The 13236-nt window shown below is 36.8% G+C and overlaps 1 protein-coding gene across 3 annotated transcripts; it reads right to left on the reverse strand.

Annotated features, from left to right (window-relative positions):
• Positions 1-1194: 1194 nt before the first annotated feature.
• On the reverse strand, positions 1195-13219 carry LOC131536333 (uncharacterized). 3 transcript variants are annotated; one of them, XM_058769186.1, is made up of 10 exons: positions 13027-13219; positions 12472-12584; positions 12316-12377; positions 11730-12219; positions 7466-7519; positions 6715-6793; positions 5916-6045; positions 5594-5692; positions 3870-4057; positions 1195-2726 (listed from the first exon to the last, which is right to left on the reverse strand). In XM_058769186.1, exons 2-10 carry the CDS (start codon positions 12573-12575, stop codon positions 2580-2582), a joined length of 1353 nt encoding a protein of 450 aa, XP_058625169.1. In that variant the 5' UTR covers positions 12576-12584; positions 13027-13219; the 3' UTR covers positions 1195-2579. The 3 variants fall into 3 exon arrangements, with proteins under 3 accessions (XP_058625169.1, XP_058625167.1, XP_058625168.1); XM_058769184.1 differs by having other exon boundaries at positions 11730-12222; positions 13027-13218; XM_058769185.1 differs by lacking the exon at positions 13027-13219 and adding an exon at positions 12843-13018 and having other exon boundaries at positions 11730-12222.
• Between the last annotated feature and the right edge of the window lie 17 nt (positions 13220-13236).

A 13236-nucleotide genomic window follows, 5' to 3' on the forward strand; every position in this document is an offset into this window, starting at 1 on the left:
AACAGTATTAAAATAAAAAACATGGAATCTGGTTCTTTGAAACAATACTAAAATTTAAAAATCTATATAATAAATATAAAATAAACAAATGGAATATGATTCTTAGAAACAATACTAAAATAAAAAATAAAATAAAAGAGATCACATTAAAACAGATTTTTAGAAACATGTTTCAGTCTGATTGGTCAGATCAGATTTCAAATAGTTTTTCTTGTTGTTTGACTTTGTAACATTATACACAAAGAGCAGTAATAGGATTGATTATGTTCTGAATGGTGAATGAAGAAATTATTTCAGTCACATCATGTAACAGCACCGCTGCAAGACGTCTTGATGGACGCGATCAGGAGCAAAATTTGTCTTTCCAGAATGACAGCTACTCTCATAGTCACTATGGTAACTGTTGTAGAGTCTAGACACACTAGATATTGACTACAATCTGTCTGAGGCGACAGACGCAGTTTCATTCCTGTTCAGGCAGTCCTAAAGATCAGATTTGATTGTTACATTCGACTCAGAACATTTGCATTTCCTACTTGGGGAAAAAAGTGCAGTGGAGCAACTCAATTTCATTATTAAATCTTTTAGTCTTCCAAAACATTGGTAATTGCTTGATGACAAAAAAACAAAAACAAAATAAAACAATTCTGAGTTCATATCTCACAATTCAGACTTTTTCCCTTCGTAATTCAGAGTTTACATCTCACAATTCTTTTTTAGCTTGAATAACACATTTTTGTACGTACGACGTGGCTCCAGAGTGTTTAGATGTTCATTATACGTAATTGCATTGGTGTAGACACAACTTTTGCTTGTTTTTATAAACTAAGGGACGAGTCTAAATGACTTTCTGTCCTAACAGACGTCATGCCGCAGATTCAGACCTTTTTCCCTCGCAATTCAGAGTTTACATCTAGCAATGATTTATTTTCTGCAACAGAATAAAAAAATTAAAAAAGGTAACTTCAACTTTTTATCTCACAATTGTGACTTTTTTCTCTCTCAGAATTCCACAATTCTGCATTTATTTCTTGCAATTTTGAGGGGGAAAAATCTTTCTTTCTTTCCTGTGGTGGAAACAACTTTCCATAAGTACCGTAATGAAGTTTTAAAGAAGAACGACTGAAACATAATTTTCTTTTAAAACATACTCCAATGATCTTATTGCTCAAATAAGTATTAATTCATTCCATCTGTAAAAAGTTTTTTTAGTTTTTTTTAAAAACATGGGACCGAAGTTAAGCTCAAAGGACACATTTAAGTGAATTGGGCAAGTCAAGGCACCGAGAAACATTAAAATATACACAGGTTCAGAAATATTGCAACAAAACGTACTAACCTTATTGAAAAATACTAATATCTGTGCAAAGTTACATGCAATTATTAAATTCCTCTCCTGACCATGTGACATTATAACTTTCACATTATGCTGTATGTACACCATAAAAGACTTTGGAGACCAAAACTCAATTTTATGTTGACTTTCTGCATTTAAAATGTTCAGTTGGCTTGATTAAATTATATCAACTGAATGTCTTTTAATACAGACCTTAGTCAGGTTAGGATAGACTTCATGTAATATTCACAACCCACAACTTTCAAAACTGGAGTTTTTTTCTAGTGTTTTTTTTAAGGAAAGACATTTCATCAACTGAACAATCGTTATGTTGTTAAACAACAGAACAGTCCACTGAACACACTGTACTTCTATCCCTCACGGCCTCATTTACATGCCTGTCAAAAATGAAATATGGTGCTACGCTGACTAAAGTCTGTACTTGAACCAGCAGCAGCAAAATTTTCATTGCAACAATCCACATAAAACATCGAGTTTCGGCCTCCAAATCTTGTACGGTGTACAAGGTTACCAGACTAGACTGTTTGCATAGACGCAAATCTAAACACAGGAACTGCGTCAGTAACACCTACAACTCCAGATTCACCCCTAAAAGCATGATTTAGACACTTAACACACATTTTTGTATGTACGACGTGGCTCCAGAGTGTTTAGATGTTCATTATACGGAATTGCATTGATGTAAACACAACTTTTGTTTGTTTTCAAACAAAACTGAGGGACGAGTCTAAATGACTTTCTGTCCTAACAGACGTCATGCCACACATGCTGTCAATAGCAGCTCTGGAAGACATTCAGGACAGCATTAACAACACATCACCCTCTGCTGGCACAAACACCACACCACAGGCTTCAGCAGGACACATGCTACTCGTATTCAAAAGATGCCAGTGGTTTGGCGCATTGAGTAATGAATTCAAACAGGAAGAACTCATCAGAGAGCCAAATAATATATGCGGGATGGAGGGGCATGACACGAAATGAAATCCTGACTCACGGATCACGAGAGACGTCAGCTGGAAGCTTTATTTGAGTTTCTTAGCAGCAGCTGCACTCTCCAGTCACGTGACCGATGTAGCCAAATGCACATGCAGAACACGCTTACAGTTTTTCGCAGGAGAAGAGTTCTGGATAACGGCTTTGTGTCAGTTCGCAGAAAAACTTCCCTGCTGTTCTTCAGGGAATTCAGTCCACTAACCCTGAAATACAGTCTTGTTTTTGCTCAGTCTGACTCTGAATCTAAAACCAGAGATGGGAACTGAACCCCTCCCTCCGCCAGCAGCGAGTACAAGCCACGCAGAACCACGGCACTGGGTCCAGCGGATCCGGGACCAGAGCTCCAGTGAGACGCAAGGCTATCAGACATCGCCTAAAAACAGAAAACATGGCAACATTTTATTACTGTTCTGCTGTGTGCCACAAGGTTATTAAACTAAGAATGAACCTGAAACCATAAACCATTACATGAAATAAAATAAACATGGACTGAAATGAAGTAAAATATATAACAAAAAAAAAAAGGATTTTATTTCAACAAGCAGCTTAGGTAACATTTGTCATTTTAATTTAGTTTACAAACATTAAAAACGTGATGCACTAAAACTATTAAAACTAAAACTGAAGTAAAAATGCGTGTAAAATGTGTGTATAATAATATTCGCACAATAATTACAATTAAGATAATTATGTAAGAAGATTCTTCTGATCACCAAGGATGCATTTCTTTGATTAAAGATGCAGTAAAAACAATACAATTGTGAAATATTGTTACAATTTCAAATAACTGTTTTCTGTTTGAATACATTTTAAAATGTAATTTATTCCTGTGATCAAAGCTGAGATTTCAGCATCATTACTCCAGTCTTCAGGGTCACATGATCCTTCAAATGGACCATTGACACTCCTAATTGAGATTGTAGATAGAGTGTCAATGGTCCATTTGAGAGATAGGTGGCGGTAATGCACTTATAAGTCTGCGATCTGCCGTAAAGCAAGAAGACGACGACGACCGGCTGATGTGAACACGCTCAGGACAGTTGGACAGTGCAGTGCATCAGAGGTAAAAAACAATATAAATACTGTTCAGTTTCTTGCACAGACCGATTGTTTCGTGTCTTTAGACCTCAATGTATCGTCACGAGCCACAGGGTTTAATTTGTTTTTGTCTGTGTATGTTTTTTTTTTCTCTCAAAGCCATGAGTACCATTGACTGCCATTATATGACTGACAGACTGCAACGATTTGAGTTAAAAATATTAGTTTGTGTTCTACTGAAGAAAGTCACCTACATCTTAGATGCCCTGGGGGTACGCAGATAAACATCAAATTTTAATTTTTGGGTGAACTGTCCCTTTAAATTCCATCCAAAATAAGGTATCTTACATCAGAATAATTTTATGACTGCTGTCTAGCTAGTCAGCTCACTAGGGTTGAAAACAGAAGCTGATGAATATAAAACAAGAAGAAAAAGCTACTTCCTGAATATAAGAAAGAAAGACAAAGTATATTAAACCTGTTGAAGACGAACGGCCTGCAGAAGTTGTTCTACTCTAAGCCTTTGGCTTTCCAACTCTCTCAGTTCAGCCTCACTGCTGTACGACAGGATGGGCGGCAGGCAGGAACAGGCCGGGTCGCCCCATTCACCTCTCCTCCGGACGGGACACAAAGCTCCAGAGATCCTCATATCCCACCTCTCCCAGTCTGAGAAACACAGGGAAGATTTGCATTAGAACTACATCCAGTTTATTAACCCGTATGATCCGGATCAAGCTGTATGAACCGCACAGTGAACCAAATTCACAACTAAACTGCAAAATCTGTAATAAAATTTTAAAATATTAGATTAATATATTTTAGAATATTTTAACATATTAGAACATATTTATTTTAGAACATTTTTATGTATTATAAATAATCTTCTTAATAATACTTGAATAATACCAAATGCCAAGAATAAGGCATAACACGGAAAATCAGCAAGCATCTGAAATACATTAATTGCTTTCCAAAGAAGGATGAACATGGGAACACTCTTATATTGATCCCTCTGTGTCGGGGAATTTCTTTGGGTTTGTGGAGGATGAATTTTCAAAATGAAGAACCATGTGAGAGGCTTTGAGATTTTACCCATTTAATCCTAAGGGAACACTTCAAAATAAATTTGAAAAAAATGTAACTGTTGCAACACTGAGAAAGGGATGGGAATTTTGTCTTCTTGGAGAAACGGACGGTGTGTCCACTTGTAGAAATCATGAATGAATTTGTGATACTGGGCACAGAGCAGACACAACTGGTCGTGTTTAATGGAGAGTGAACAGATTACAGGCTACTGACACCACATTAGACCCAAAATAGCCTGAAGATGAAGGGTGTGATGTGTGTCATTGCAGTAGGCTGAACTCAGAAAATGCAGTAAGCTTGTGATCACTACAAATACCACGTGAACATACAGAATAAACTAGACCGGGGCTAGTTGTCACAAAAATGGTTTTGTATGTTGGTGTTCTTAAATTAAAACATTCAGTTTAAGTAAAATTGCAATTATCTGTTGGTTCAGATATATATATATATATATATATATATATATATATATATATATACTTCAGACAAGAATCCACTATATAATAAAGGCAGATTTGAACTGAAAGGTTTACTTGTGTTAATTGTGACAAAAGGATTTTTCATAAATGTCGGGTTGGGACAAGCTGATACATGTATTAAATAAAATGATAATTTAATGAATAATAATATTAAGATAAAATGTAAAATATCATTAAATTATGATTTAATATATTTAATATATAATCTTAATTTATATGAATATTATATAAACATTATAAATAAATAAAATTACATTCTATAAAATGTATTAATTACAGTTACTGCTGGTAAAAAAAATGGTTTAACATTTCATAATATTTCATATTTGTTTTGTGCTTTATAATTGTTTCACATGTAAATATAGCTGAGAAGCTAGTAAATAACCTATAACTGTGACAACTTACCTGATATCACATAATCTGCTACCGAGGCATGTTGTCACAAAAGGTCAATGTGTGTTTAAAAAATCTTTAACACTATTTTTTTCTTGACCTGCACACTGAAAAGGTTTGAATAGTTTTGTAAATTTGCAATATTCATTAAGCAAGTGACTAACAAATGAATAGCATCACAAGCAAGGAACCCTGACATGAAAATGACGTCAAATGGTTTGTGCAACTGGAGATTCTGAAGTACCTTTCTTCCGATGATCAGCACACGCAATAAGTTCTGCCGTCATCCTCTCCAAACCCTCCAGCATCTGCAAGGACTCATATTCTCTCTCACGCAAGGTCCCTGTGACACACACACACACACACATATATCTTGGTCTCTATCTACTCTAAATGAGCTTTCTGATTCTGAAACGTCCTGTGACTCAGATCAATAACGGCTAGATGACAGTGTTATCCTTGGAAGGATCCTTATTGTCCAGTTGCTCATTTCTCAGCCCCACACTTCCACCCACACACTTCTGTCTTCCCGCAGCTCTCCATCTTTCTGCCCCAGGCGCGGGTACCTGAATCTGAGTCCTTCTGGGCCTGTAGCTCTGCGTTGAAGCAGTGCGTCAGGTCAAGACAGCGCTGTGTAAGCACGTCCAGCTCTGTTATGATATCAGCAGGACATACAGAAGGCAATTCGGACGGGAACTGATACAACAGCAGCTCAGGAACATACAACAACAAAATACTACTACAAGATTTTAGTCAGATGTCATGTTTAAAGGAACAGTCCACCCAGAAATGGAAATTTACTCTCCCTCAAGCTATCTAAGATGTAGATGAGTTTGCTTCTTCATCAGAACAGATTTGGAGAAATGTAGCATTACATCAGTTGTTCATCAATGGATTCTCTGCAGTGAATGGGTGCCGTCAGAATGAGAGTCCAAACATCTGATAAAAACATCACAATAATACACACCACTCCAGTCCATCAGCTAATGTCTTGTGACGTGAAAAGCTGCATGTTTGAAAGGATTTGTTTCTTACAAACACACTTTTTTTTTCGCTTAAAAAAACACAAACTGATGGACTGGATTGGTGTGGATTACTGTGGTGTTTTCATCAGCTGTTTGGACTCTCATTCTGACGGCACCCATTCACTGCAGAGAATCCATTGATGAACAACTGATGTAATGCTACATTTCTCCAAATCTGTTCAGTGGAAGAAACAAACTCATCTACTCACCATCTTGGATGGCCCGAGGGTCCACATCAACAGGAGTAATGATGATTGCATGGATACACTGATCATGTCTTGAGGTGATACTGATCAAACGCAACAGGACAGAAGCAACAGTATTGATCTGAAAAGGATACAGTGTCTCGCAGTTTCTCTGTGAATTTGGTTCTCTCTGGTACTGGCTTTGATTGCTGGGTTAACACTTTCTTCCACAATCTGAAAGAAAATGCATTTTTTTCTCACAACAATAAGTGTAATTCATTGTTCTACATATATTTATATATTATAAGAAATATTTCGTGTTTAATGCAAGTAAAACTCTATCAACATCTGTTTAAAGTGAAAATCATGGTAATGAAGGTACAACTGAAGTCAATGAAGCAAGGCATTTACATGAAGCACTTACGTGAATTCTTCCTTATGTGTGTTATTTGAGTTATGATGCTTTCTAAATCATAACTTGGCACAATAACTACTCTTCTAGGCAGTTAAACATCTACTTATAAGTCACTGACATCGTTTTACGTTTCGATTTTTCTCAGTTTAAAAATACTACTTGTGTGTATTGTGTGAAAAAAAAGAAGATTTACCTGCTTTACATCTTCATAACAAGACTAAAAATACTGATGTTTCACAGACAAGGTGAGCAAGTGATTTTTATTACACTAGTTTCATGCTAAAATGTATGTCCTGTGACTTTAATTTCAAAACAGCATTTTAAGATTTGCGTTGTTTCATTTAGATCCATTGTAAGTGCCTTATTGTGACATGATTTTAAAGTATGAATGATTTACTAAGTAATGTTATGCCTCAAACGTTACTGAAAGTGCCCAGCTTGTAGTGAACCCACAATATTCCTTTCATTTTTAAAGACAATTTCAGACTGACCGCTTCTGTTTTGTTCTCTGTGCTCGCCAAGCTGGTAACAAATGAGATGGTATCCTACAACAACAACAAAGAAAAGCCATAAAAGTTACATTTGAAAATATTTAATATTTATACAACACATATACCATACCATTCAAAAATTTGTGGATGGTAGATTTTTGCATTTTTTAAAAATGTATTTCATTTGATCAAAAATTTAGTAAAAACGGTAATATTGTAAAATTTTATTACAATTTAAAATAACTTTTTTTATTTAATTATATGTTAAAATATGACCAAAGCTGGATTTTCAGCATCATTACTCCATCCTTCAGAAATCATTCTGATATGCTGATTAACTGCTTAAGAAACATTACTTATTATTATCAATGTTGAAAACAGTTCTGCTTGACATTTTTTTTTAGGATTCTTTGATGAATAGAAACAATATTTATTAGGGATGCACCGATACCACTTTTTCTAGTACTCGCCCGATACGAAACTTTTATTTTTGGTACTTGTCGATACCGAGTACCGATACCGATATTTTCTTTGCATTTGTAAATTTTTTAAATATTGGGTACAGAAACCAAAAGAGTATGTATAATGTTAGTTGTTTAACTTAATTTATCAAATAGATACAGTCAAACCAAAATTTATTCAGACACCTTCAACATTTCTCACGTTATCACAGTTTATTCGCTGTAGTTTATGGTAGTAAAATATGACAAGAACTCAGAGTTAAACTGTGTCAGAACAAATTCAGCTCGATAATATATAACTTTGATAGAAAGGTATGTGATGGATTACAATCAACCAAAATTATTCAGACAGCTGTTAGTATGACCATATTTACACAACTATCGATACTTTGTCAGGCAACCCTTAGCCTTAATGACAGCCTGTAGTCTCCTGGGCATGCTGTCAAGCAGGAGCATGCAAACCTGAACTTCAGTTTTTTCCCCAGACTCGGTCTGAATAATTTTTGGTTCCAAATTTGTATCAATTTTATTGGTAGTCCACTGTATGAAGAATTTTTGGATATAATATGTCACAGTTTACTTTATTTTGCTATCCTCGCTTACATAAATTAACTATAGTGTCCTTCACCCACTAGTAAAAAATATCAAGAATTATATTTGGTCTCTGAATAATTTTTGGTTTGACTGTATATCCTTCCATTATTTTCACACTTAATTATGCACATTAAAATGTATTTTACAAGTTTTTGTTACTTTCACTGTTACATGGTACATCATCTTTAATTCAATTGCATTAGAGCTGCTAAAATCACGCGTTTTGCTGTAATAATGCAGGGAACCACTCGTTATAAATCTCCTAACTGTGATATTTTCAGAAATAGAAGTCGCATTTTTCTTTGCTTTTCTTTCTAATGCAGAAACACTCATGAAGCAAGCAAAACATGCACATCGCGCGCACGTATTTGTACTGGTGCAGAATGAGAGGGACAGTACAGCCTAGCGCATTTCACACAGGCTGCTAGTTTCACTTTCGCCATTAAGTCATGTATGCTTAAGGTTGAAAATAAATTATTTATTTTATAGTGAATGCCCCTATAAATTGTCTTATATTTACGATTCAGTTTTAATCCAAGTGATGCATGCTATGTGAGCGAACATCAATAAAGATCACAGAAGTGCGCGCGCTCTCTCTCTCCCTCTCCCTCCCTCCCTACCGTTAAGTAACTTGTGCATTGTTTTGCTTACTTGTTTTTGACATATCCGACCGAACTACAAACGTTCCAGTGATGTCTGTGAGAAAAGTATATTCACTCGACAAGCTCGCGCATCTCTAATAACTCCATTCTGCTGCATGTTGTCCTGTTTCTTTGTCTGAATATGGCACTTATGACATGCTGTGCGGTATCGGGGCATTTTAACGAGTACGAGTACAGGAGCTCAGTATCGGGCCCGATACCGATGGTGCATCCCTAATATTTATTTAAAATATCAATCTTATATAACATTATAAATGTCTTTACTGTCACTTTTGATCAATTTAATGCATTCTTGCTGAATAAAAGCATTGATATCTTTTGAAAATATAGTGTACGCATTTGATTAATGCCGAGTTCACACTGCACGATTTTAGCCCGATTTTTCACTCGCCGACAGGTTTTGATAAATCGCCGACAAATGCCCAACATCGGAGGCAAATCTGAGCTCGTTCACGCGAGTGACAATCGCGCAGTGTGAATCATCACAGACGCGATCTGAGAGAATCGCCGACACGTCGCCGACGCCTGTGAAATATTTCAGAAGCAGTTTTAACATTAAGTGACATGACATCTGACGCACAGATGCCATTGGCACATGCCACTATGCTCAGTGACACTTCCGGTGGCACTTCCGGTTTTCAGTGGCATGTGCCAGTAGAGAGTGGCATGTGTCACTAAAACCTGTGACACATGTCAATGGACTGCGTCTTGTGTCACGGACATTGTCGCGGTGCGTGTCGCACCTTCGGTAGTGACTGACACCTGCCGCTGGGTGCCGCTGCAGAATGTAGACTGCGTGACACACGCACTTAACGGCAGAACGATATTGATTTAATTAACAGTATGTTGCGGTCAAGTAAACGATTTATTGCGTCGCTAAATTCATGTTTTTTTTTGTACAACAAATATTCCTCTATTAAGATTAAAATGTGTCTAATGCCCCTTAATGTGTATTTTTCATTGTAAGTTTATTTCCAGTAGCCTGCTTTGTACAATACATTGAAATGTAAATACGCATTTATTTTTTGTTTTTTTGTTGCATAGATTTGACAGTTCAGCTGTAATTATAAAATAATAGAGACTGTGCAAAAAAAAAACTATTCTTATGAAACTTACACCAACCATTCAGAAGTGTGCTTGACCTTGACACAGGCTTTTCACAATGCAATGTAATGTAGCCTAAGTCTGCAACGTATAGTGTAAGTCTAGATGCTATTTAAACAAAATTTCTACTTATTAACGTGTCTGCAGAAAGTCAAATGCTTTGACAAAACATTCAGGCAACTCCAGAAGAAATGCATGCTCATAATATATATATATATATAGTGTTTCTTGTTACACAGTTATAATTATAAACTGATTATAAATTGTTTATATATGATTATTATATTACTATATAGAATATTAAATATTGTATTTTTTTTACAGTCATGCCAATAAAGCAATTTTGAATTGAATTGAATATTAAAGCAGATGATAATCTGGCGCTGGCCAATGTAAAGTTTATACGGACATCCTAGAATGTCCTAGAACATACTGTTAATTAAATCAATATCGTTCTGCCGTTAAGTGCGTGTGTCACGCAGTCTACATTCTGCAGCGGCACCCAGCGGCAGGTGTCAGTCACTACCGAAGGTGCGACACGCACCGCGACAATATCCGTGACACAAGACGCAGTCCATTGACATGTGTCACAGGTTTTAGTGACACATGCCACTCTCTACTGGCACATGCCACTGAAAACCGGAAGTGCCACCGGAAGTGTCACTGAGCATAGTGGCATGTGCCAATGGCATCTGTGCGTCAGATGTCATGTCACTTAATGTTAAAACTGCCTCTCAAATATTTGGCATGCTAAATATCTGGAGCTGTCGGCGATTCACAATCACGCTGTGTGCAATGATTTCTGACTGAAAACTACATCACGATGACCTTCAGCTAATGAGAGACAAAGATACAGGGCAGAGGGAAGTTCAGTGAGGAGTTATAGACCATATCAGTATTTTAATATGTACAATTATATCATACAGAAACAAGCACAAACGCTTGACCAGCCGCAACATCAGCATAACAGTTACCGCAAATTATTATTTACCACTCTTTGCAGAACACAGGCCCTGTTCCCTGCATCTCCCTCCTGCATAATCTGTTTTTGTTTTTGTAGCTGGAAATCAGCGCACAGACAATTTTTGGGCTATATTGTTTTAATACTTCCAGTCTCGCTCGAGAACAACGGGCTGACGCACGCAGCTTCTAGCGTTATTTCCTTATCACTTCTCGCGTGTGTTTTGGTGTGAAACGTAGTTTGCGGATCAGACAGAGTTGTCGGCGATTCTTCCTATTGTGAAATCGTGCAATGTGAAAGCCCCTGTCGCCGATCCATCGTGCAATGTGAACACAGCAGCGACTGAATGCTACCCCAGATAGTCACGCAGTGTGAAAACAACAGCGATCCGACGAGTTTGAAAATCGTGCAGTGTGAACTCGGCATAAAGAACAATTTCATGTTTGCACACATCAAAAATGACTATCTGATCATATACATACCATTGCTCCTTAGACTGCACACTTCCTGTTGTGACTTTCCCATCTTTACCAGATGCTGATACTTCTTGGCAAGAGACTGATGGGAAATTATCTTCAGATGACTCTTTAGCATTTATGGCTTTGACACACATCTTCTGCTGGGATCGTGTGGAAGAGATCTTCGCTGAAGCGCTCTTTGGGACTGACGGCCTTCCATTGAATACCGGATGAACGGTCGGCCCCTTCAGGACCAGAACCGGCCGTGTCCCTCCGGCCCGTCCGTGATGAATGGGTTTTTTGTACGTCTCAGAGAGAGGGACAGATTTCACCAGCTTTCTTTTATCTTCCTCTTTAGCAGTATAATTAATGAGTGCTTTATTTTTTCTCTCATTAGGATGTTTACTGTCAGGTTGAAGTTCTTTATGAGCCTCAGATGTGCTGCGGATTTTTAGTGCTTTTTTTAAAACCTGCTCCAACAATTCAATTTCTTGTTTTTCTTCAGGCAGAATATCTGCTTTAGAAGGCAGAAACAAAGATCGATTGTGTAATTTATGATGTGGGATGATATGAGAAATAAATTTAAATAGATAAATGATTTTCCTCTAACCATCTTTAGTACCGATGGCTGCTGCAGTTTCCAGCTCACTAGTTTCTGTCACACAGGTTCTCCTGCAAAAATATGGCATAAATTCAGCTTTTCTAAATAAACGTTTTACAACACAAGAACATTATAACAACAAGATAACCATTTAGATCACCGCACATTGAGCGTAAAATCTCCTTGCACTGTCGGATGTTTTCAGTGAGTCTTGATTCTTCAGCTTTGCACATCTTGACAGCTTCATCGACAGCATGAAGAAGAGACATGCTCAATATCTGGGAAAAATACACAATGAACAAGATTTTAGGTAAACATGTTTATGAATGTTTGGAATTATAGATGCTTTTTTTTACCATATTAATCACCTTTTAGCTTTTATTGTAATTTATTTAAACAGTCACATATACACTGCCATTCAAAATTCATTCAATAATATTTCATAAAATTACAGGGTTTTTTTTTCTGTATTTTTAATCAAATAAATACAGCCTTGATGAGCAAGAAACTTGGTTAAAACACATTAACAATCTTACTGATCCCAAACTTGGTCCTCAATGGTAGTGTACATGCAGATGGTTTTGAAGCACAAATGACACGAAGTTCAGTTAGAAATCCACTAAAGCGTACTAAAGTACAGTACGTTAAGTCTACATTCAGTCAGTTTAACGCTATATTTATGAAGATTCAAGACTCTTATCATGGAGTGATTCAAGTTACCCGCCAGGAAGCTGACGTTAGCGTCTAAAAACACAGCTTTCACTTTCCTTTATCCATCCTTTATGCACCTCCAGCTCGTTGAGGGATTTAAATGAATCGTATGTAACTCAGACTGTCAAAACAAAGTCTGACAAACGGAAAAGTCAGTATCAAACTTCCGTGCTCTCCATGTTGTTCACAGCTCGACTTCTCACGACGCCAACTCATCGC

The sequence above is a fragment of the Onychostoma macrolepis genome, chromosome 03 (assembly GCF_012432095.1).
Source record: "Onychostoma macrolepis isolate SWU-2019 chromosome 03, ASM1243209v1, whole genome shotgun sequence".
NCBI lineage: Eukaryota > Metazoa > Chordata > Actinopteri > Cypriniformes > Cyprinidae > Onychostoma > Onychostoma macrolepis.

Excerpts from the sequence above, each read along its gene's own strand:
- LOC131536333 (XM_058769184.1), bottom strand. The coding sequence starts at position 12,575 with ATGTCTCTTCTTCATGCTGTCGATGAAGCTGTCAAGATGTGCAAAGCT. Across the intron at positions 6,794-7,465 it reads CAGAGAACAAAACAGAAGCG|ATTGTGGAAGAAAGTGTTAA; the intron begins GTCAGTCTGAAA and ends ATTTTCTTTCAG. Across the intron at positions 4,058-5,593 it reads TGCTGATCATCGGAAGAAAG|ACTGGGAGAGGTGGGATATG; the intron begins GTACTTCAGAAT and ends TGTGTTTCTCAG.